At 38.6% G+C, this 25,926-nt stretch overlaps 1 protein-coding gene across 1 annotated transcript; it reads left to right on the top strand.

Moving 5' to 3' along the window:
- The first annotated feature begins 213 nt into the window (after positions 1 to 213).
- LOC137602684 (neuronal acetylcholine receptor subunit alpha-7-like) lies at positions 214 to 25,654 on the top strand. Its single transcript, XM_068325613.1, has 9 exons — positions 214 to 482; positions 10,696 to 10,835; positions 12,639 to 12,683; positions 13,453 to 13,562; positions 20,891 to 21,138; positions 22,384 to 22,578; positions 23,131 to 23,217; positions 24,404 to 24,513; positions 25,000 to 25,654. The coding sequence occupies exons 1-9, from the start codon at positions 413 to 415 to the stop codon at positions 25,618 to 25,620; spliced, it is 1,626 nt and encodes a 541-aa protein (XP_068181714.1). The 5' UTR covers positions 214 to 412; the 3' UTR covers positions 25,621 to 25,654.
- Positions 25,655 to 25,926: the final 272 nt, after the last annotated feature.

Here is a 25,926-nt window from a genome sequence, read left to right as displayed (position 1 = left end):
GAGAGTGTGAGATACAAAACAACTGCATTTATGAGGTTTGTAAGTCTGACATTTAATACTGAACAGCAATTACAGCTAAATATCTTTGAAAAGGCGAGTTAAATCTTATTTTCAGAGTTTCAAGATTTCAATTCCACAACAGATTTTTGGCTGTTGGGACGGAAATTAAAATCAATCATGACAAGGTGTTGAAGTGGTCTTGTTGGGGTCAGGGTTCCCAGTCGCCTGCCTGTCGCCGTGTGGCGGACTGCGCGTCTGAAGCAGCGTGAACGCGCCACGTTCATTCTCTCTTCCTCACACGCTTGTCTCAGTCCTCGTTGTCTGTCCAGCCTCATGTTCACACCTCCTCCGAGCCGGAGAACATTTCTGAGCGCCCGCTGCTGAGGGTCGGAGTCCACTGAGCAGCGCCAGGATGCGATTCCCGAAGTTTTTGGGACCATGTTCGTTTTGGTTTTGCATTTGCGCGACCATGCTTTTCAAAGGTATGTTTGAGTGTAAGTCACAGCGCTGCGTGAATACGTTAATATCTTCTTTTTTTTTTTTTTTTTTTTTTTTTGACGAAGAGTTTGAGCCTGTTTAAAAATAATGAATTAATTTCAAAATGCTTTAAAAAAAAGCAGCAAACCTTTATTTTCGACTTTTGCTTGTCAGCCACAAATCAGGTGGAAACATATAATTCCAGTGTGTTCTGGATAATCTTGAAAAATATTGTTTATTTTTTTTATTGATGAAAGCTAGTGTTTAATTTTTTTTGGGGTTGTTTTCAGTCTTTACAATTGGGAAGCTATCTCTTCTGTAATTAGTCTGAATATGTATGGAAATCAGAAATGTTGTCTTACTCCTTGAATTGAACCACAGAAATCACTTAATTATGGTCATCAGATTTTCTCCTGAGCAACTCTGGCATCTGAATCAGTGAATTTTGGGGGGAAAAACAATAACCTTTTCCTGCATCCTGAATGTGGGCTGTTCTCTGAGTGTGGTCACACTCCTTTCTAATACAGCAGTTTATTGCATTAAGAGTTATTTTTAAATGCTCTGTGCCTACGAAAAGAGTATCTGTGTTAATGTTCGTTCATTCGTGTGCAATGAGATTTGCATGCATGACTCGTAATTCTCTCCTAATCCCCATTCCATCATCACATCACAATCATTAGTTGTAGCATCTGGGTTGTTTGTGGCTTTATTGAAGATTTTTTTTGTTTCTTTTCCAATTCCCATGATCTAATTATGTTTTATAGTGTGGATAGGTAGCATCTATATGATTGCTCATGGGCAAAACATGATGTTGTCACTTTGCTGGAAAGAAATAACTTTAATGATCGAAAAGAAGAATAAAGGAAGTGACAAAGAGGAAAGCAGCAGTTTGTGACACTCTGCTGTTTTTCATGGAGAGAGATGCTCTCTCATGCTGGGACAGTAATGTTCAGCAAGCGTTCTATCTACTGTCAAGATATCGCAAGAAGTTAAAGTGTTTTGAGCCTTGGTTTCTCTTTCAAAGAGCGTAGACCTCCACCAAAGTCAAGCGGTCATTCTTCTATTATATCTTAATTTTAAAGCAGGAGACTGGGTGCTGCAGCATTTTAGTTCAGCATGAGTTTTCCTGTCAATGCAGATTTAGCTGTACAATATTTTTTATGCAAATGTTCAGTTTTACTGGTAAATAATGAGTGCATTCATTTAAAACAGTATATTTACTTCTTCTTTCCTTTTGGCTTTTCCCTTCAGGGGTCCCCACAGTGAATCAGTTACCTCCATCTAACCCTGTCTTCTGCATCCTCTTCTCTCACACCAACTACCTTCATGTCCTCTTTCACTACATCCATAAACCTCCTCTTTGGTCTTCCTCCAAGGGTCCTGCTTGGCAGTTCAAAACTCAAGATTCCTTCTACCAATATATTCACTATCTCTCCTCTGGACATGTCCAAACCATCTCAGTCTGGCCTCTCTGACTTTATCTCCAAAACCTCAAACATGTGCTGTCCCTCTGATGTACTCATTCCTGATCCTATCCTTCCTGGTCACTCCCAGAGAGAACCTCAGCATCTTCATCTCTGCTACCTCCAGCTCTGTCTCCTGTCTTTTCCTCAGTGACACTGTCTCTAGACCAAACAACATCGCTGGTCTCACCACAGTTTTGTACACCTTTCCTTTCATTTTAGCTGAAGCTCTTCTATTACACATCACACTTGACACTTTTCTCCTGCCTGTGCATTCTTCTTCTCCTGTTGAACAACCCAGTCAGAACCACTTCCATACCTCTACAGGTATATCATCAGGACCGAGTGCCTTCCCACTCTTCATCCTCTTCAATGCCCTCCTCATTTCATCCTGACTAATCTTTGCTACTTCCTGGTCCACAACAGTCTTTGTTCTCTTTCATTTTCCAGTGTAACAGTAAAATTACTCCATATGCCAATTTTAAAACGGATAAACAGTCCATTGTTTGGCCTGATAAACAGCTTTTTTTCCCATGTAGATCCAATGTGTGGTTGTTGCTTGATGATCTGTGGTGACATCTTTGTTTACGTGTCATGTGTTCCCACAAGATTTCAGAAGGTTTGTTACACAAAATCAGTAGAATTACTCATGTTCATGTGGCTTTTCATCCACGATACCAAAATGTCCGGGCATGAAGCAGATTCAAATTTCAACTGAAGCATAGACCATTTAAGAATGCAAGAGAAAATCTATGTTTCACTCCTTATAGCCACAGTATTTTATTTTTTATTTGAATTTATTTCTAGTCCAACCAAACCATCAACTGAATTGATGACTAGTTTGTGTAGATTGAATAAATTTTAATTGGATTTTTTAATAGATTCCGGTGTTGCAATAGACTTGCAATAGCTGCTTCACTTCACCTGTTTGGTAAAAATGGTTGCTGGTGCTTTTTCCCAGCTAATGCAGTTTGGTTGGTTATGAAAATGTCATTTGAACCCTCAAGGCTGACCAAACTACTGGAAAGACCAATTGAAAATGTCCTAGTCTGTTTTAAAGCAGACTGTACATCCAGTGAAGGATGATGGAGATGAACGTTTTGTCCATGTACCAAAACATAATTTGCTAACTTCATAACGAACAAAAAACCCCAAAACAAAGCAAGAGCTTCATAAAAATAAAAAAAAACACCTGAAGAGACAGTTCACCCCAAAATCAAAAATACATGTGTTTCCTCCTGGGTTGCAATTTGTTCATGCAGATTATTTTGGTCCCGGTTTCTGAGATTTAAGATACAATCATAGACATCTACCAAAAAAATAATTACAATAAATAATTCATTAAAAAAAAAAATCCCAAACAACTCATCAGCAGTCTATGTTCCAGAAATCCTGACCCAGTTACTCAAGATTATTCTAAGACCTTATTGTGAGCAGATTTATTAAGGAAACAGACTAGGTGGACTGCCAGCATTTGTGAGAAAGTGAATGTTATTTTAAATTTTTATCTATATTGTGAGTTTTGTTTGAATGCTGGCAGGACTGTTTGGAAAGTGGTGTTAAAGGACCATTTGTCCTTTTATGATTCACTGCACCATTCATGAGTCGCTGTCTGTAGAGAAACACACAGGAGACTAACAAAAAGAGATGAGCGAGACATTTGAGCTTCCTTGCAACAGACGTGTCTTAGATTCTATTCCACACTGTTGTAGACAGATGATGAAGTGAATCAGATGGATGTGCTCAGGCTTATGAAACAGAGGATAAACTGACTGGGATAGATTATTCCTTGGTAAATGAGTGTCCCTCCAAGTATAACATATTTGAGAGACTATCATCTACAATATATGTTTGGCACATTTGAACTGAGATCAGCTTCATGTCAGTTTCCTCATATTCACCTGTGAGTAGAGTTAAAGTCAATCCTCATCTCTACAAAAACCCATGGAACAAGATCAAACATTCTTTCAATTTAGGTGATTTTTATGTCAACTTGTTATAATTCTCTCAGGACAGAGTTAATAGTCTATCCATGTCAACAAAATTGAATTTTTCCAGTAGCAGGGGTATTATTTGTCCTTGGACACAAATCTGTTTTTTCTTCTTTCCTTCTTTTTCAGTTTTTCAACAAATAAAAATAGAATAATCAACCCCATTTCAGGTGCCCCAAAGATATACAGATTCTCTTAATTGTCTTGACCCTGTCTCATGGAATCAGAGACTGGTAAGAGTGCAGGCTGGCACATATGCTGTAATAATATCTGCTTGATTTAACTGCAATGCCTCATCTCTTCTGATGACTTCTGTCTCCTCCATTTAGTCTCTTCTCCTCTTGCAACTCTTCCACAGTATGCTTGTTATTATGTCTTCCGTGCTAAGCAGTATACAACAGATTGCTAGACTCTGCACTGTTAAATCATGAAGATTTCAAATTGTGGTTTTATTTCATAGTTGGTATTTTTATGGGTTTGTTTTGGTGGTGTTACAACAGTGGAAGCTTCCTTCAAGTACTAACTACAGCTAGAGCCTTCTGATTCCAATTTTTTTTTTGTTCTGAAAGGACAATAAATGCATTGTAGATTGTGTTCCTCAGTGTGTTGGAGTGCGGATGCAGTAACCAAGCACTCAGTGGTTCAACACAGAAGAGGTCTTAGCTTCTGGATTAGGATTAAGCAGCCAGTGGTTTTAAGGCTTTGAGCCCCCCGACCATAGATTAATAGATCTCACTTCAATGAATCCATCCATTTAAATCTCCATTACTATGCAGCACCGTACGCTTGATCCTCACTGTAGATTGCGACATGATGCTGTGAATGCTGCGTTTGGAGGGGTGCATTTAGCACAATATTCACACACTCATAACTGCTGAGTGGACATGGAAAGAGAAGAGCACAAAGACACAATAAAGGGCAGCAAAGTGAAAGACATTAATAGAGAGTGATGAAAAATGAATAAAGGATTAAGTAGTGGATGTACAATTTAACTTACTACTTAAATCCCTTTGGTCTCCCTCACCATCCCTCATCTCCCCCATACTGACTCTTCATTTCTCTCTCACCATGAGTGATTTTAGACATTACTTCCCCTCAGTGCTGCTTCTGTCTTAAGCTACTCAGGGTTGCAGGTATTAGATATTGTGTAAATACGGAAAAGTTAAACAACACATTTTTTGTAAAACAGTGGTATAGTTTATGTTTATACATTTCCATATCCATGTGCACTAGTAAGGGTTGAGCACTGAGCTACTTTTAAAGGTGCAGACTGATATATGAATGACACTTGGCCAAACAGAAACTGTATCTAAAAGCCATTGTACTATGTTTGATAAACAAAAAAATGTGACTGCAGCCATGCGGCATTAAGAACCAGGTAATTCATTAGTTCGTTGGATATGCTGTTGTTGGAGATAAAAATTAGTGGAGCAGCTTTAGTATCATTAGTCATCAGTAGGTAGTCACTGGCATCATCTAAACTTCTTGTTATCAGTATGCTTTTTTAGTAAACTTTTTCTTATATAGACTATGGGTGGCTTTAATTCAAGTCTGAGAAGAGTTGTCCATCTCTTGGAAGGCCGTTGTTTTGAGCCTCAGTCCCCAGCTCCTGCTTGTTATAAATGGTGTACTATTAGAGGGATGTATTATTGTACATAAGGACTGGTGTTGTGACTGTTGTTCACTATTGTGCTGATATTCCATCAGATTCTTCAGCATTTAAGCAAATTGGGTAAAGTGAATCTTAGTTAAGTACAAGTTCATAAAAAAATGCTTCTTTAAAACAAAGCTGACGACATCAGATGCAATTACATTTTTATCCTCACAGAGAGAGTAAGGCAGTAGCTATTGCTGGTTACCAGCACTAAATTCCACTTAACTTGCCTGTTATTAGGCAAAATTAAATTGCACCTAATCCTAAAACCAATCAACCAAAAACTGGGGTGAGAATTCAAATAAATAATTGGACACTTTAGCCAGTTGTGTGTTTTAAATGTTATCATTGAAAACTAAACAGCATCATAAAAACGAGTGCATGGATCTTTTTAGGGCTGACGGTTGCCCTCCACCTTCACAGTATGTTCTTCTTCCTCTCTGTCTAGCGCCTCTCTAAACAATTATTTTCACGCCGTCTGCTATCATCATCTCTCTTTGCTCTAACTCCCCCTCTCCCTCTTTACCTGTCTCTCTCTGTCTGTGTTGAAACAAACCACCTGGGTTACCACGTAGGCTCAAACCCGCTGAACATCTGGATGCTTCACTGCTGACCTCCCTCAACTCCTTCCCCCACCAAATGATTGATAGGGAAATAATGAGGTGTCCACTGTTGTAGAAGTGACCTTAATTTAATTCAATGCTCACTTGCTTATTTTAGAGATAGAAGGGTGTAAGGTACACACACACATGTGAGTTCACAAGTAGGAATCAATATACAGTGACAATGGAGCAGATTGCAAGATTCTCTGAGATTTGTATGAAAGACACGTTTTCCAAATTGTATATATAGATATGAACACATTTTACACACATATACACAGACAGGGAACAGACTTCTTCAAACATCATGTCTCATTATTTCTACATTTTGACATTTTTAAGATACAGATCTTAATGGTAGGGGCTGACAGATGTTCTCTGTGGAGGTAGAGACACATTTGCAGGCTTGAAAAAGGAAGTGTCTGTTATGTTGTGTGTATGTTGTTCCAGCTTCAAGCTTTGAATAATTAAATCATGTGCCTGTGCTTCAGTGTTAGGGTTAGGGTTACAACATATATCTAGTTTTATTTATTTATTCAGTTCATTCTTTTCCAGACATGTTAATATAACAGACTTCACATCTTCATCACATTTACAGCCGAAAAAAAACCCAAAAACGGCTGACGGGTAGAAGCCTATAGGCTTGTGAAATCCCTGTCCCCCAGAATCTACAAACATCTCTCTCATTTAAACATGTTGTCAACATCTCAGACCTTAAATGTTTTCAACCAGTTCAGACATTGTATTTTGACAAATGTTCATACTCGTATCCACTTCCAGATATTGGCCTTTTAACCTAGAGCATAACCACATTTACATTCTTCCTGGGAACACAAGGTTTGTTCCCTTTATATTATTGTGATGTTGTGTATGAATGCAGTGCCTGTTCCAAACAGGCCGGTTGCACATTTCTAAAGTGCACTTAGAGGTAAAATTGTCATAGTTAGGGTAAGGGTAAGTGTTAAGAGGGTTAGGAGGGTTACATCAAGTGACATAGGTTTTGGCGCACCAGTCCAAGTTGTGTAAAAAGTCACTCTGGTACCTGTAACACAAAATATTCACATCTGAATGTCAGTAAATGTGTTGCATTTGTTGAAGTGTTGACTGTCCAGGTCCTCAGGGAGCAACAGCCTGTCTGTGGTTTCTTTGTTCAGCCCTCTCCTGCTTCGGATTCATTACTCTGGTCCCTCTGTCCCACAGCATTCTGGGATCAGAGCTCTGTTATGTTACAGGCTGGATTACAGAATTTGCTCTTAGCATGAATATTGGAAGTTTAGGGAGCTTGTTTCTCAGACAGAATCACTCAAAATAATGAGGAGCAGATTTTAATGCATATTTTTTAGGGTGAGCCACATAACAGGACACAGTGGATGTGTGAAGGGTTCGTTTGTTTGAATGGCCTCAAATTTTTACACAAATCAGTGTATAAAATAATATTTTCCTATCACCATTGGGAGAATAGTGACCAGATAAAGAATCTGATCTGAAAAGTTGACATAGATATAAAACTGTTTTCCCTTTTCTATTTCCAATACTGGTTATATGTGATTAAATAAGAACACAGAATAATTCTGTTCACAAAGGAATTGTAATCACTGGGGAGAGAAAACAGAAAGAGGCAACCACCATGTGACCTGCACAGAACATGCTGAGTCTGAACAAAAGTACAGAAATTTATTCTAGTATGTTTTACATCTTTTCAGATATGGTGCATTGGTGAAACCAAAGAAAACGTTGCATCACACTTCAGAGATTTTTTACATGCGTGACCAAAATAGTTCTACAGTGTGACCTTCCTTTTGTGTGTGTGTGTGTGTGTGTGGCTTGTGTTTTCAGAAACCACTGCAAAACATTTTTGACCTCTCAGTTCACACGTATAATTTAACACCGTGAATGAAGTACACTTTCTGCCTGTTTATTTGGCTTCCCTCTTTCTCTTCCTCAAGGGACCTCATATTTAAATCCCACCATTTGTTTGCAGATGATGCTAAATGGTGATAGCGCCGAGATCCTGTGCACTTTTATACAGCTTTTTGTTCATTCCCTTTTAACCTACATTAATTCTTTGCAATTAACAAGTAACAAATGCTGAAAGCAGAAAGAAAGTGACTTCAGGATGAGAAAAGACAGACTTTAAATGAGGAGCAGAGGTAAAAAGACAGAGGGCTGTATGAAGTGACAAAAGATGGGAGATCACAAGATTCAGTAAGGCTTGTAAAGGAATAAAACCCCTGACAGAAGGAGACAGGTGCAGTAAAAAAGAGAGAAATGAAAAATATACAGCAGAATTGAGATGGAGGGGAGTTTCTAAAAAATCGAAGTGGGTTTCACATGAGAGAGAAAGATGGTGTGAAGAATGGAGATTATAAATGGAAAGCCTGAAGTTAGGGAGGAAGCATGGGAAGAATGTCCTTCAGGCTGTGCCCCATATTATTCACATTTGCATATTTAAAAGTATGTTGAATCCCATCATCTTATCCCACTGTGTCTGTGAATATCACGTTTATGTTGTAGCATTCAGTTGCTTGTGATCACTGTGTGTGTGTCATCATCTCTATCTATCTATCTATCTATCTATCTATCTATCTATCTATCTATCTATCTATCTATCTATCTATCTATCTATCTATCTATCTATCTATCTATCTATCTATCTATCTATCTATCTATCTATCTATCTATCTATCTATCTATCTATCTATCTATCTAACCGTTGCAGATAGAAAGATGAAACAAAAAGCACATTACTCGGGCGGCAAAGGGGATGGAAATGAGATGATGACTTTGACCTTTCGAAAACTAGGTCAAGGTCAAATTTTAACTTTTGTAATTTTTTTTGCACATATATCAGGAATAAGATAGAAAGATGAAACAAAAGGTGTTATATTTAGGGAGGCAAAGGGGATGAAAATTAGATCACAGCCTTGACCTTGAAAAACTAGGTCAGGGTCAAATTTTCACTTTTATACCTTTTTAAGTACACATCTCTGAAACCTGATGAAATATAATCACAAAACAAAAACCAACATTTTCAGGAAGCCAGAGGCACAAAAATGTATAGGTCAGGGTAAAATTTTGAATTCAGGAGTGTCGAGGGATGTTGTAGTCTCTTACTGCCTTGTTACTGTAGTTGTATTTATTTGAGCCCCAGTTCACAATTGAAGTTAATAAAACCAGGAGAAACACAGGAGGAAAGTTGGTAGGATAGCAGCTGCTGTTACTCTAGTTAAATTTGAGTGAATGTATGAAAGCAATTACGTTTTGCATAAATGGACAGATTCGTGACATTATCTCCCTGTGCATTGATTCATTGAAATTGTGTTTCATCTTTGCAGAACCCATAAGTACAGCAGCTGTTAGAGCATTTGCTTGGGTGTCAATTCAAGCATATTACAGATAAAAATAAATAATTGTATGCCAACTTCCACATGAGCACCTGGAGTGTCAGCGGATAAAGCGGGTTGAGAAGATGAATGAATGATTGAAGTTGTGAAAAGTGATGCATCAGTGTGATGGGATGGGATTGAGCAGCATCTTATGGTCCCTCCATCACTGACCTCACGCACAGCCCTGACACAACTCTTCTCATTCTAGCCTTTACAGACAAAACAATGCCATTCTGGGTCAAACTTACACTCGTCCTCACAGCTTTACAGAGATGTAGAGTCTGCTCCTCTTCTTTTTATTCCTCCCTCCTCATTACTTACTTATGTGACATGCTTGTCTCTGATTTTTTTTTTCTATCTATTGTCTCCATTCCCATATGACAGTAAAATAAAGTATTTAATTATATCATTCATTAAATGCACCTTTGCTTGGTGTTTGTAAACAGCACTAATAAGAAGGTGACTCAGGTTGGTAACAATGTGGAGTGATGCTGTGTGGGTGCTAAGTTGTTTCTGCCTCCCTCTATTTGAGGACAAATGGGTCATACTAAATGTGTCTGGAAGGTGACGATCAATAATGGTGATGTAAGTTAGGCCAACAAGTGTGTTTTCCTCATTACTCTGGACCTGAAGTCCACTCCAACTTGAAGAAGCTGCACAATGTGTGTGTGTGTGTGTGTGTGTGTGTGTGTGTGTGTGTGTGTGTGTGTGTGTGTGTGTGTGTGTGTGTGTGTGTGTGTGTGTGTGTGTGTGTGTGTGTGTGTGTGTGTGTGTGTTGTACAGTCCGTGGATGTGTATTGAACAACAGACCCTCCTGTTAAATGCTGCTCACACCAACACGCCTCGACTGGATGAAGGAATCAGAAACAGCTTGGTAGAAACTGTAAAGGCTCATTAGTTACAGTACATTATATTTACAATGCAAATTATTATATGCAGGATAAAAGTTAGGGAGACAATTTATAGTTCTTTCAGGATTAAAATGCAGTTAAAAGTATTCAAGAAAAATAGCTAAAAAATACATTTCAAATTTTGCTCATGATAAATAAACTGTACTCACATGACATCTACTTTGATTGATTACCATCATCTTAGTCAGTTTATCTTGCTTGTTTTCCCCAGGATCCCTGCAGGGAGAATACCAGAGGAAGCTATACAAGGAACTGCTTTCCAACTATAACCGACTGGAGCGACCTGTGGTCAACGACTCAGCCCCCATCTTGGTGGAATTGGGCATGACACTACTGCAGATCATAGATGTGGTAAGGAAGATAGCATTTACTTGTATTTTGTGCATTTTTTGAATAATTTGCATTATAGCTGTTTATGAGTTCCATTCAAGAATTTATAAATATAAGAAAATGTAAAATTATCTAAAAAAAATCAAACTACACAAAAACCTGTTGTAGTTACCTGGTGCATTGGGGAGCAAATTATTGTTCTGGCGTCAGTAAACATGTCACCCTTGACTCTGAATGACTGATAAAGATGTTCTATTCATTCTTCTATTCATTCTGAAGACTGAATAAGATCTCTCATATCACACCCGTGACTTTGTTGATATTAATACAGTACACGATCTGCACGTCATCCAGAATTCATAGAACCATAGTTACATACGTAAATTACGTTTCTGTTTATATGTCTGATTTGTGCTTATTACTGACCCAAAGCCTAAACAGGGTAGCTTCTAAAAATTTTCAAAGCTGCCAAGGGGCCATTGGGGCCCCTTGAGAGCACTTCAGATGCTCCTAGAAAAAGCTTGGTTCCAAAGAGAAAGTGAAATATTCAAAGAGTTTCTTATAGCAGGAAGTAAAAATATGACTAAAACATCCAAATAAAACATATCAGTACATTACAAAATAAAATTTTAGTTTTTTTTTATTTTTTATCTTTTGCATGACTTGTTCACAGTAAAAAAAAGTATTTCTGACAAATTATTTTTCTTAAATTAGACAATTTATACTATTTTTTACAAAAAATTCTATTTTTGTAAATCCAATAGACACACAAATATGCACACCAATATACATAAAGCATGAGGGGCTATGAAATCTCTGAAGCGACACATTGTTACATTCAGCTGTGACTTCTGTTCATCTGGGTCATTTGCTTCCAGAAAACACATGCAGCAGAGATGGGTTTGGCACATATTGATAAACTGATGCAGCACATTGAAAAAGCCTAAATCCTTCTGATCCTATTCAGTCTTCCCCTGCTGTCCAGTGTGAAGAGAATTTTCTTTGCTTGCTTTCAGCCGATCACAGAAATATTTTCATGATGCAGTTAGAATATGATGCTACTTTGAAAACTAGTGCATCATATACAGTAAATAAACTGTAGGCAATCACTCAAGTTGATTTTGCTACAGCTGATAAAAGAAACTAATAAGATGAAACCAAATTATTAAGAATATTTTCTTTTTACTGTTCATTTTTCTTTGAAATTTTGAGTGAACATGACACAATACTCAACAATTTTGTTTTACCTCCCAAAGATTTGGGTCAAACCTGCATGTGCCTTAGATGAACACACCGTGTTGAACTCAAGCTAAGCAAAGCACATACATTAACATACACATTTACACACAGTCGCATGAAACTGAGCAAAGAGCTGCATGTGAGCCATAGGTTGGCCTGGCTTAGTAGGTAACACTTAACTAGATAAGAACATATTTAAAACAACTTGTCTAATTAAATGAATAAGCAGGTCTCATCATTGTGCATCAGTCACAATGCGCCTTTTAATATGTTTTTGCTCGATGAATGTGACATAATTTGTCTCTGTTTTTGTTTTGTTTTTCCGTGAAGTGATAGTCATATTTTACAGTTCATCTCCTTCGTCTAAATCCACTGGGACATAGAGTTTTGTAGCTGTTGTGTAATTTATTAAATGGTCCCACTGTGAAATCTGTTAACGGAAGTAAGCGTGGTTACATAAATCATGCTTTCATGCATTTCACTTTGTCTAGTTTGTTGTTTTTTGGTTAATGAACTGACAACAAAGCCTATTTTCTCCCCTTCTTTTTTCCCCTTCTTTTTATTTACTGGTACATCTATCCACAGGATGAGAAGAACCAAGTGCTAATGACCAATGCCTGGCTGCAGCTGGTGAGTCAACACTCGTGACTTGAACATAATGTGCTTTAATTAGATCCATGACTTTACTACTCAGTTAAAATCCAGATTGCGTGAGTGACTTTGTTAAATTACGCACGGCTTTTTGATGTTATTAAAAATTGATGATACAGACTCAGACACATTATATATCTCTGGATTCAATCTCTGTGAAAGTTTTCAGTCAAAAATATTAACATTCTCAGTCGAGCGCAGCACATCCAGTGTTAGCTTTAGCTCATCCATCCAAGATGCTGGAATCTAAAATCATCACTGACAGACTGTCAAGATTGTGTGACAGAGTAGTGGAGAAGGAAAAGGGAAGGTGATATAGAATGACAGGAGAAAGAGACTCATTCATAGTGGAATTTGACTGTACAGCTTATAGGACTACTGGAACCAATTTGATTTGTGCTCACTGATCATATCACTAGACGTCTTGACTTGAAGATGTGTGAAATCGACACAAGCTGAGAAAAGAATATCTCAATAGCCATTATTTTTTGTCACTTTAAGTTTTTTCTGAACAGGTTCTTAATGAAAGCACTGCCTGTGCAAGAAATCCACAGTAAATGTAGGTTGTGAACCCTGTATGATGCTTTTTTTATTCTCTGTCTAGCAAGACTAGCCTTCTTGTGTTTTATTATTTGTGCCACTGCCCCATTTATGTATTGAGATGAATAACATTTCATTACTAATCCATACTGTATGTAAGAATGAGTAGCAATTTATAGCTCAAAAGCTTCACATTTCTATTCCTCAGTACTGGACTGACATCTACCTGAGCTGGAATCCAGAAAGCTACCCTGGTGTCCAGAACCTTCGATTCCCCTCAGACCAGGTCTGGACCCCTGACATCCTCCTTTACAACAGGTCAGCTTCCTTTAGCCCTTCGCCCCCCTGAGAAAAAAATTACAAGTTTTTTCTGATAGTAATGAGACAGAGAGTGTCCTGAAACTGCCTTTCCTCTAAAGTCTTGTTTCCTCTATATCATATCAACTCAATGTGATTCTCGTTGCTTTTTTAATTGCGCTAAAAAAAGTAATTAGTATCTGGTACTTATAGTTTTGATGTCACCTCTGTAGTGGCTCTAAAAAAAGCTGATCATGATTCTGGAAGGTATAATTAAGTTGAAAGGATTATGGAAAATCGCAAAAATTTGTGACCTTTGCCCTTTTTTTAGTTGCTGTCTTTTTAAGCTAGTTTGTAATCCACTAGTGCTTGTCCTGTGTATAATATGAATAAATTTAATACATTTACCTTTCTTAGCATTTTTAACTTGGGATATGTCAAGGTGATTAACATATTACATTTTCCTCCATACTGTCGAGTTTCTGTGATGGTTAGTTGTAACCAATTGAATTGCTTCAGGAAGTGAATCAAAAAAATATTGAAGAGAGCAACTGATTTGCTTATAGAAATTGTTTTAATAGAATAGCATTGATGACTTAGGAGTTATTTTACACTCTTCTCAGCATTTGATTTCAGATTTTTCAGATAAAGACAAAGAGTCAATCATACAGAGGAAATTCTAATTAAAGAAATCAAGGATTTTAATAACTTCCAACACATAAACTGAGCTTAAGAAAGGCTGTTTTTCATTGGTGGTAGATCGTCACAGATATTTGAGAGAAGAGTCTTTGATATTCCTCGTCATGCCTCCCTGTATTTCCTCGTAGCACAAAAGCAAACACCGACACGGGAATGAAGCAGGGAACGCAGGGATGAAAACAAAGGTTTGGAGGTGTTGACCCAAATTTTAAAAGCTCAGCTTTTAGACCTGCGAGGATTACCCATCCTCATCGCTCTGCTCTCACCCCTCTCTTTCTCTGCCTTTTACACTCTGCCACTGCTCCTCCCTAACTCCCTCCTCACCTGACCATCTCTCTTCTCCTCTCATGCTATTTCTGTCTTCCCCAATCTCTCTTTCATAACTCACTGTCTCACTTTAATTCACTCTATTCAATCAACTCTTTCTCCTCATATTTTATCTTTCTCAGCTTTCACTATCCCCTCTTTATAAATTTTCCCATCTACCTATCTTTGACTGTCAAGGTGTCAGCTTTTTACTCTCCTCTCTTCTGACAGTCCACCCGTTTACGTCTCGCTACTCTCTCAGCTGCCGTCTCTTGTGTTACACGTTTTTCTGCATCCAGTTTAAGTCTGTTCACACAAAACTGTCTCTGTTTCCCAAAAACTTTACCATTGGATATGACTGAAGTTTTGCCATTCAGAAAACAGACTTTTTACCACACAGGAGTCATAAGATGTGGAGTGTTGGACTCACAAAGCAGAAATTTGGGGGTTCACAACCCAGACATTTTTAGTTTAAGGGTTTAAATGTACAGTATTTGAGCATTTTGATTTCATGATAAACAAATCTACTAAAATGCTGGCAGCTCAATGACACTGTATGCAGGCAATTTAATTACATGTTATAAAGCACATATCATTCACATGCACACATGTGTAAAACACTGCAGTCAAAATAAATAGTTAGAAAAAGCAAACAAAATAAAAAGTGATCGTGGCAAAACGACCCACAGAACCAATTAAATATCTCATATAATAAACTTCAAGTAACTTTAAGTTAGTATAATAAAAACTCAAGGGATGAAATAAGGGAAACTGTCGTTAACATGCTAACATAGCATAGTTTCAAGCTAGGAATTGGCATTTGGCACAAATCATCATTGAAATATCAGCTGTACAAATTGACATTGAAAAATAACTGATCTACTGATCAAATAAAAATGTTTTCAGCATAATACTGGGGCCACTTCAGTTAGTTCATATTTGTCTGTGAAACATTCTGCTCTCATCTGAATCTGCAGATTCAGAGCTATTTTACTGCATTTTTATCTGTTGGAGACGCTCAAGGGAAGATATGGAGGCAACAAAACAAACATCGATAGGATTCATGCAGACCAAATGTAATGGAAGTCAATTGAAAATGGTTCATGTATTTTAAACAGCCCAAAGTGGACATACCAGAGTTCTTGTTTATCCAAAACCATACTTTGAGCTGTGAAAGAATAACCATTGACCATGTGTTTCTGCAACAATAGGTTTGGCCATTATAGGGAAAAGGAATTAAAGAGCGGGTTGTTGTTAGTGGTTCTCAGTCTATTGCTTTCCTCAGATGAACAGTACACTGAAAGATTCAGTCTACTGCCGAGCTACAAGCTTTACGTGCCCCCCGAGGAGAAGAGAATGTACACTTTAATGCAATAACATTGATGCTGCTATAAAGTCTTGTGTGCATAGCTAATTACAACACACCTCAGAACTCCTGTCTCTGTTATATATAGTAAATACCTGTGCAGAGCATAGCATGCACATACGCACACGTACATACATACATGCATGCACATAGGTGTGCACACACACACACACACACACACACACACACACACACACACACACACACACACACACACACACACACACACACACACACACTGCTCAATTATACACATAAATGGCACACTATTACGCAGTTGGCTATCAGTGTGCAGCCAATAAGTCACCAGGATTTTGTTGAATAGAATCTTAACTTACTAGCTTTCTGCTCAGATGAGAGGTCACCATAAATCCCTTCATTTATTTGTAGTGCTTTAATATCAGTTTAATGATTTTGGTGGTGCAAATGTCAGATGTATCTTGAAACGTTTTAAAAATATTGAGATGAAAGTGAACTTGTCTGTGATGAATCATTCGTCTCATGTCTCCTCATATTGTCAATCCTATGTTCCCCCACTGATTCACACTGTTGCACAATAATGTTTCATGCATTTATAATATTTTTTGAGTCATCTAGACAATACCCATGCATACTGCCCTGGGAAAACATTACATTTATTCTTTACCCATACTTACTAATGTTTTGTAATGTTGCCTCCACTGAGATAGAGACCCAGTTTCTAATGAAGCTCTGCTGCTTCGTTGATGAAGCTGTACCTGCTTGCATGCATGTATGTGTGCTTGTCTGACTGTATGAGCTAAAACAGCTAGCTGTTTGCTGTCCTTTTTCATTAGCGGGAAAAACCAACGGTCTCACTTGACTGAGGATCAATGAGGCACAGGAAGGACATCCAGCTCAGCTAAACCACAGACAGAATCCTAATTCAGGAAGGTAGCTACAGAAAAAAGCACTGACACAGATGTAAAGATGAATTAATCAAATTAATGGACAAATGGTGTCAAATGGTGTTAGATGACTGAATGGTTGAATCACAAACATGATGACTATTCTGTGACCATTATTATTGATACATTATTAAGATCTGGAAATAATATTTGCAAAGTCTGAATTGTATTTTGTTTCGGATCTTGGCTTTAAAAGATACCTTGAGACACAAAAGTCATAAAGATTAAGGTGTTACTTTCACTGCACTATTTGTTTGCGTATGATCCAGATTAGATGTAGCTCAGTGGTATTTACTGTTACCAAGAAGATAATGGTGTGCCTGATGACATTTGAAATCATTAGTGGAACTCTGCTAATCAAGATCAGTGGCATCTCTATAATACTCAATAGGAATGCAATTTAAATATCCCAGCAAACAGTCCTCTTCAGCAGATGGGACGGGGCATAGACCTAAATAGTGGTTTGTCTTACTATGTGGATCTGGCAATTCCAGTGTACTTGCCTCCTCCCCAAAATCAGCTGGGATTGGTTCCACAGGAGAGGCAGTAACAGAAAATGGGTGGATGTTAATTTAATCCACCGTTACAGTATAAATCTAATCAACAGATTAGTAACCCGATTCCACACATGAAAACAAATCAACAAGATTCCATTTAGAATTACTGGTGTATTCATTTTGAGATTGATTGATTACTAAAAATATAAATAAAAGCAATCATTAGATTAATCAATCAATGTAAATTAGGCTTTGCATAACGTTTTGCTCATTAAGAAAGAGGAAAGTACTGGTTATACCTTATCAGGCTTCAGAAATTCAGTGTTAATATTCTTACAAACACTTCAGTCAGTGTAAAATTAAAAGGAGTGTGGAGGAGCTGTTCTCGGGAATCAGAACCAGAACCAGGCTTAGAATAGCAACCATTCTGAAAAGCATATTGTAATTGAGCTCTGCTTTCAGAATATTGTCCTGTTATGTATTTTTTTCTGGTCTGACATTGAAGTCTTGCTCTAAGACACTTTTAACACCATGTGGATAAGTTACTTCCCCATCTATGTCTTTCATTGGCTTTCTTTGTGTGTGTATGTGGTTTTTGTTTTGCATAGTGAGAGTAAAGCTTGGAGAATCATGTCCCAGGGTTCAGAAACTTTTCTTTGCCACCGCTGTCACTCAATCTCATTTCCACCTTTCACAGAACTCTTTCTCCAGTGTGCGTGTGTGAGTGTTATGTTGACAGAAAAATTCACTCGGGACAATCACTTGTCCATTTGTGTGCAGTTAATTATTAAAATGTTAAATGTGTTATTCTGAAGTATTTGCGTTGAAAAAAAATCTATATTACATGCAAGCATGGGTTTTCAATACACACGCACGCACGCACGCACGCACACACACACACACACACACACACACACTCACAGTTTAGGACATGCTTGTTGTGACATCTAAGCAGGAAAGCACACATACCTTCAAATAAAGTGAGGTCATAGTTTGAATAATTCATCACATGCGCTGCTTAGGTCCAAGCCACACAAGTACCCACAAAAACACATACTCACATACACATGCAGAGAGAGAGAAGAAAATAAATAAAGAACATACCTGTACTTATCTCCCCTGAAAAACATTGATCACCCAATCTCAGTAATAGCAGAGGAAAAAACGAGTCCATCCTCAGATTCTATTGAGATGCCCGTCAAGTTCTTTTGTGACTGTTCTGGGCTTGCACTAGGAGCTAGTATGACTAAGCCACTGTGGCTCAGTGTAAAAGAATTGAGCAAGCCACAAAAAGCCACACTCTTTGTCCAAGACAGTGGCGCACGGGCGGACGACCAATGCTTTTTTAGAAAATGGGGTTGTTTTCCTGCATTCTGAGGGCAAAATTTTCTGTTCAATTTACCTACAAAATACACTAAAGTCAACAGTTCAAGCTGTATTTCTATCCTACTTTATGCAGGTATGAATGTGAGATTCAACAATTGAAAACTTCCATTCACTATGTGAAGATACAGTCATACAAAATATTACTCAATGTTTACTTGTAAGTTTTACTTAGACTAGAAGACATTTCAACTTTGACCACCACCAACACCATTTGTATGCCATAGTTTATTTTATTTTTTTAAATTCAATAACATGATTTTTCATTACAATTTAAAAAGGTTTTAAAAATAGCAAGCGATGTGAATACATATTTACACGCATCGTTGGTTATTCCTGCTGGTCATAGGGAACAAAAGTCGAAGACTACAAACAAGTATTGATAATATCTTTCATTTACCTTCTGATCGGTCTGTCACCACTCCTCCCCCCTCTCAGCATTCACCATTTGTTCATTAATGAGGAGTTAAACACAAACTCTACTAGAAAACACTGGATTGTTTTGATCGATCGTCCTCGCCTTGTCTTACACCACTTTGCGGGTTCAGTTTGTAAAAAAGCAATGTTTTTGTTTTTCATTGGACGAGAGGAGGTCATGACCCGAGTGCATATTTAATGATCGGGAGCGTTCGGGTCACTTCGGCTATTTCTGTCGGCATGCTTCGGCTTAATTCCGTCGGCATGCGGAAATAGCGGCGAAATTTTTGCTAGCGCCGTTCTCTAGCGGAAGTACTGGCGCTAGCGGTTCTCGCTAGCGGAAATAGCCTAACGGAAATAGCGAGCGCCGCTCGCTAGTGGAAATAGCGAGCGAAAAGGTTGTACGTTTTAGAGTTTTTTCCGTAAAAATAAGACTGTGGCTACACAGTCTAAAAACCTTGTAGCCAATCTGGAATTTACTTCGCCTGTGGCGAAGTGGCGAATGGCTAGCGCAAGCCCAGCAAGAAGCTCCAGGAAGTTTCAGACACACTGACCTTATCCTTCTTACTGGGGTTTGCATAAAATGCAGTAACTCAGCAATGTTTTCACATGACCTAAAATGACAAACGGAGTACTTGGCTTTTAAGAATAGCTTTACATGTGGATATTTAGTTCCTATCATGTAATAAATGAAGACTCAGTGATTCACACTAATAGTTTTGTTTTTTTCAACTGTACAAATGTCCTTAAATTGAATACTTTAAATGATTAAAAACTGTTAATTAGTTGCTTAAACTGTATCCTCAGTTTACTGATGCTGAATTTGAATGATCTGTTCTCTATTTATTTTTCTTCATTGCATTTTGGACTGGAGTTGCAAATGTTTTAAATATCAAAACCATGTTTAGTTTGTGTAACTGAAAACCATGGCTTAGATTAGAACTATAAGATGTAAGTTTACAAATTTAATGTTCATATTCCTCAAATGTTGCATGACAACTGGGTTCTTTGATGCAGTCACCCTGAAACGGGCAGTCAGGAAGTGAGAAAAAAACCAAAGTGAGTAAAATGTCACCTTAGTCACAGACGATAGAGAGAAAATATAAAACCCACTGTCTGGTTCATGGTGAAAATGAATGAAGATAAACTGGTTATGTAACTCTAAATTGGGACACGTAAATCCAGATGAATGTTAATCAAGACACTCAAGTAACATTAGGTTTCTATAATAGAGGGAAAACAATAATCTGTAACAAATATAGCACAACGAGACAAGGATTATTCATAATTTTTTCCATTCTCATGGAAACACACTGACCACAAAAAATATTAATAAAAATAACAATGAGAAGAAAAAGGAAATCCTTTCCTCCATCTGTTTAAATTATCATTTCGCAAACTTTGGTCACAGAGAAACAAATGACAAAATGCTCCCTAAATTGTCTTTAGTAGGACTTCACCCGCATGACATTTAAAAGAACACCAGCAGCAATCCAGCATTATTCCAAGACAAGAGAATATATCGTTTGGTACTTGAATGTTTGTTTTTTTTATTTAATAATATTTGCCAGTCTGCTACATGAAACCATCTTAAGCTTTGAATAATTTGACAATTACTGCTCTCATTAAGCTTTTCTGTGCAGCAGAGGCAGCTTAAAAAGCCCTAAACCACAGGCAGACAACAATAATGTCTGTAAAGCAAGATAAGTAAATATTGAGAATACATACTCTTCTATCTCCATATTCTCTTCACAGTGCGGACGAGCGGTTTGATGCCACCTTCCACACTAATGTTCTTGTGAATGCATCGGGTTACTGTCAGTACATCCCCCCAGGCATCTTGAAGAGTACGTGCTACATCGACGTGCGCTGGTTCCCTTTCGACGTACAAAAGTGCAACTTGAAGTTTGGCTCCTGGACTCACAACGGATGGCTGCTGGACCTCCAGATGCTGGATGTGGATACATCCACCTACATACCCAATGGGGAGTGGGACCTTGTAGGTAAGAGAGTTATACACTGTAGAATTCAGTGTAATTGTATCATTAAGTATATTAACAGTTATTTCTCCGCTTGACTCCTGGCCTTGCTCAAGGGCACCTCAGCAGTGCTCAGGAAGTGAGCTGACCTTCCACTGCCAGCTCACACTCCAAGAGTTTTGGCTCACCCGGGTCTCAAACTGGCGACTTCTGGTCCCCAGTCCAAGACCTAGTGGACTGAGTTACTGCTGTGTAATGATCCATTATTGATATCTTTAAGTAAACAGATTTTAATTTTACATTTTTGATGACGAAGTTGTTTGAAACATTCATACATTTGTCAAAGATTGTCGACATGTGTGCTACCCCAATGGGATTGGTCTTGATTATTTCCTGTGTCCGAGATGGAGGAGGATTTATTGCTTTAAGTGATTTCAATCTGCCATTATTTGAGTGATTGTTGCTGGAAGAACTGGAATTGTGGGCATTTTTGGAAGACATACAAAACAGGGCATCTCCAGCTGGGACAGAGTCATTGTAGATCCCAGTGCCTGCGCCTCAGGGGTGATGTCTAGCTGGAAATGAGTGTCAGACAGACCAGATGGCATGCAATTGAAATGTTAGACCCATTAGCACGAGTGTTGCCAGGCCACGTGTAAGAGAAGCACACCATATCTCTGGAATTATAATTCAAGGTGAGATTGTTCAGGTATCTGCAACAGACAACAAATAGTATTCTGCGCACCTCTGCAATTGCGCACTGCTCACACAATCCCAGCGCAAAAAAATTTCTATGCTGCGCATAAATTAAAAATTCAATATACATTAAACATATTGTGATACACAGCATGTTGTTACTGTTGTGTGTCACTGCCCTGAGTTGTTCTGTGCGTGTGTGAGTTGCGTGTGTGAATTCTAACTCAGTGAGTGGCAGGTGTCCAGCCAGGCAGGTGTCGGAGCATCGACATTACTGCATGCACGCCCTGCTATACGTGCGAGGTTAGCTGGAAACGAATGGGCAGAGACATATCCACTCACCAAGCTAAAGAAAAAAAGTTCAAAGTAATAAGCAGACAAAGCCATTAACCTGGACTAAGTGAACAATCACAGCCCTAATTTTGGTCAGATAAAGATCCACTCCTGTCCTCTTCTGCAATCTTCCATCCAACCAATGAAAAGATAGGTAGAGAGAATCATCATGGTTGTTAATATGAGAAGCTAGTGTGAACTTTGTATTGTTTGACCTGTATTTGTTTGCTTCTTCCTTAGGTGTGCCAGCAAAGCGCAATGAATTATACTACGAGTGCTGCAAGGAGCCTTACCCTGATGTAACATTCACGGTCACCATGCGCCGCAGGACTTTATATTATGGCCTCAATTTGCTCATCCCCTGTGTGTTGATCTCTGGCTTGGCCCTGCTGGTCTTCTTGCTACCTGCAGACTCTGGAGAAAAGATTTCTTTGGGTGAGGAAGATTTGAACACATATCAAACACATACTCTTGAAAAAAGGAGACTTTTAAATGACCTTTGCTTTGTGAAACATTTAGTTAATAGATTGGATGTGCTTTGTACAGTTTTAACTATATAATGATTAACCAAATCAAAGCTTGAATGAATGAGCTTTAAAGAAATAACACCCCTGTACATAAACATTTCGACATACTCTCACATTTCCGTGTATTCATATTTCTCTGCACATGTTTAAGAATCGTACAACAAACCAGCTTTGCCACTTAATCTATGCCAGAATTGCATCAATGCCAGTGACTTTTGATGAATAGCTGTCTGGATGAGTAGTCACCATTTACATAGTCATAGTGTTTGAGATATTTCTAGAGCTGCAACCTACTTTAGACACGACAGAGGAGCCAACAGCTGATAAATAACTGGAGTCATGAAAACATCACTAATTACGTACATAAGTAATCACAGGACTGATTTCATACACCAGTGACCCTGAACGTATAATGATGTATTTGCTCATGTCCACTCTCTCTCTCTGTCTTTGTGTCAAGGCATCACCGTGCTCCTTTCACTAACCGTTTTCATGCTGCTGGTAGCAGAGATCATGCCTGCCACATCCGACTCTGTTCCTCTCATCGGTGGGTTATACTTCTGTGTGTGTGTAAATGTAACATATTGGTGTGGGTAGGATGATAGAATCATCAGCGGGAGGTGTTGATCACTACACCTCCAGTAAGGCTCAGGCAACAGGAAAATAGGTTGGATTTCACCTTAATTTAGAGAAACCAGTTATACAGCTTTCTGTCATCCATCAGTAGACATCTTAACTAAAATTAGCTAGCTTACTGGTATTGATGGATATCCAATATGCTAGTATCTCACCTAGTGTATCCAATGAAGTTCAGGCAGGTTTTGTAGACAATTCCTTGCTGATTATTCCTTTATCCACAGTGCTTTCTTCAGTTCTATTTTTCTCAGTGCAAAGTTGGATGATCATTAAAACAACTATGTGTCAGTCACAGGAGGAAATAGTCCGTCACAGAGAAGGGCATTTACATGCTTTGAATTACAGCTACAAACCTGCATGTAATGTGTCTTTTCACTTTTACTTGGTCAAAGTGAAATGTATTGTACATATATAGTTTACGACTGTGAGTAAAGCTTCATCAGCAGACTGATTGCTTTTGTGTCCTGTGACAAAATCAACACCCAGCACTGTGCCCACAGATAGACAGAAGTTATTGTAGCTGTGTTGACTAAAGTGTAAATATATCATGGCAATTCTTAGTTTAGTTTAGTTAAAAATTAACTGGTTTGTTGATGAAGGTTACATAATGTAGGTACTGATTGTTTCCTTCCATTTATTCCCCATGATCCCAACAACAAAGGTTTTAATCCTTAATCTCTTGATATTACACTAAATGTGACTCTGCTGGCATTGCAGTAGCTGTAGTCCTGCTATGCTGTTTGTCCTTAGTTCACAGCCACCAGCAAATAAGGGAAAGGAGGGCAGACTTGTATGAAAGAGAGGGAGGGAGATATGTCCTTCATAATGTTCGTTTGTGGGGTGAAAATGTACCTCCTCTGGTGTTTTCAGGACATTTTGTCACAATTTCTGTGCTGGTTTTATTTTCCCAGATAAAGCACAGTTTTTTCTTTGCAAATAACCTCTTTCATGGTTTGTTTGGTTCATGTTAGGGTGCTGTCTAATACATGTGTATCAGATATGACTATGTGGTAGTTCACATGGGATTGAAAAGATAAACATAAATAAATAAAATTCAAAAACTGAAACAATTAAAATATTGTTTGTTTATTCTGTAGCCCAGTACTTTGCCAGCACCATGATGATTGTGGGAATGTCTGTGGTGGTGACAGTTATCGTCCTGCAGTTCCATCATCATGACCCTCATGGAGGCAAAATGCCCAAATGGGTGAGTGTGTAATTTAAAAGTTAAATATGCAACGCTGACTGCCATCTATATATCACAGCAGAACACCCACATCTCAGGCTAAAAACCACAATAAAACATACATAGCTGAAGAAACACTGTAAAGCATGGCAGTGCTGATTAACTATGATAGGATAAGGCATAAAGTTTTCAGAACTGCATTTTCATGGTATTTTGCTATAGCATCAGACAGCCTGCCACCTGGCGACTGCCAATTTGTAAATGGGCTGGTAACTGGATGGTTATTACATTGTAACCTGAGTAACCACTGAGTCAAAGTATCAAGGATGCCTGTAGTCAAGTATAGCCATAGAATTAATAGTTGTGCAGCAATATTAATGTTTAAAATATGACATTTAGACTTTAAGCAGCTAGTTATTGGTGTCATATTTTATCATTTAGCTTAAAATTGTTTATGTGAATGTGTTACTGTGTGTACATTTTGGTGAAATTCTTCTATCTTTTTAGATTCGTGTGGTTCTGCTGAACTGGTGTGCCTGGTTTCTTCGAATGAAACAACCAGGGGAAGGGCGCAAGCGGCCAGGTTACAAATACCGTCACACCTCCCAACACAACTCCAGCACAAGCTCCATAGAGATGGGCACTGTACCAAGCCTGGGTGTGCCCCTCTCTCAGACTTCTTGCCCACCTTGTCCCACAGGCACCTCCAATGGTTCGATGAACCTCTACTTTGGCAACTACCACCCCATAGAGAGCTCACACTGTCCGACTTCAAGCGACTCCGGGGTAGCACTGGGTGGACGTGCCCATGGCTCCCCAAGTGATGAAGCTGAGTTACCTGGAGGAGTTGGCAGTGTTGGAGGCCTTGGCATGGGAGCTGCGGGGGCTATGGGCATCAGCATGCCCCCACCAGAGATTCAGCACATTTTGGAGGAGGTGGCGTACATAGCCCAGCGATTCCGAGACCAGGATGAGGCAGAGGCCATCTGCAGTGAATGGAAGTTTGCAGCAGCAGTGGTGGACCGGCTGTGCCTGGTTGCGTTCTCTCTTTTTTCCATCATTTGCACGTTCACCATCCTTATGTCAGCTCCAAACTTCATAGAGGCTGTATCAAAAGACTTCACATAACCAGTTACAACTGCAAGAGAGAGATTTGGGAAGAAAGTTGATCGAGGAAAGGAAACACCTTGCATTACATGGTCCCCAACCTTCAGTTAGGGCTCCCCATTGGAAAGAGATGGAACATAGACTTAATAAATGTATATATCCGGAATCGAAAGTAATATGTATGGACCCTTCGAAATTTCTCAATCATGTAATAAATTGAATCAAGCTGGGAACAAAACAATCACTGATAATTAGTGGTCTACAGTAATCCCTTGTTACTTGCGGTTGATGCGTTCCAGGACCAACAGCAAAAAAAGTAATTCCGTG

This window comes from Antennarius striatus, chromosome 10, assembly GCF_040054535.1.
Source record: "Antennarius striatus isolate MH-2024 chromosome 10, ASM4005453v1, whole genome shotgun sequence".
NCBI classification, from domain to species: Eukaryota; Metazoa; Chordata; class Actinopteri; order Lophiiformes; family Antennariidae; genus Antennarius; species Antennarius striatus.
The sequence above is the reverse complement of the archived record's forward strand: the minus strand, read 5'-3'. Positions and strand labels throughout refer to the sequence as shown.

Bases quoted from the DNA above. Each gene is read 5' to 3' on its own strand.
- LOC137602684 (XM_068325613.1), top strand. From the start codon at position 413: ATGCGATTCCCGAAGTTTTTGGGACCATGTTCGTTTTGGTTTTGCATT. The intron at 10,836-12,638 runs GTAAGGAAGATA...ATCTATCCACAG, and splicing joins TACTGCAGATCATAGATGTG to GATGAGAAGAACCAAGTGCT. The intron at 22,579-23,130 runs GTGAGGAAGATT...CTTTGTGTCAAG, and splicing joins TGGAGAAAAGATTTCTTTGG to GCATCACCGTGCTCCTTTCA.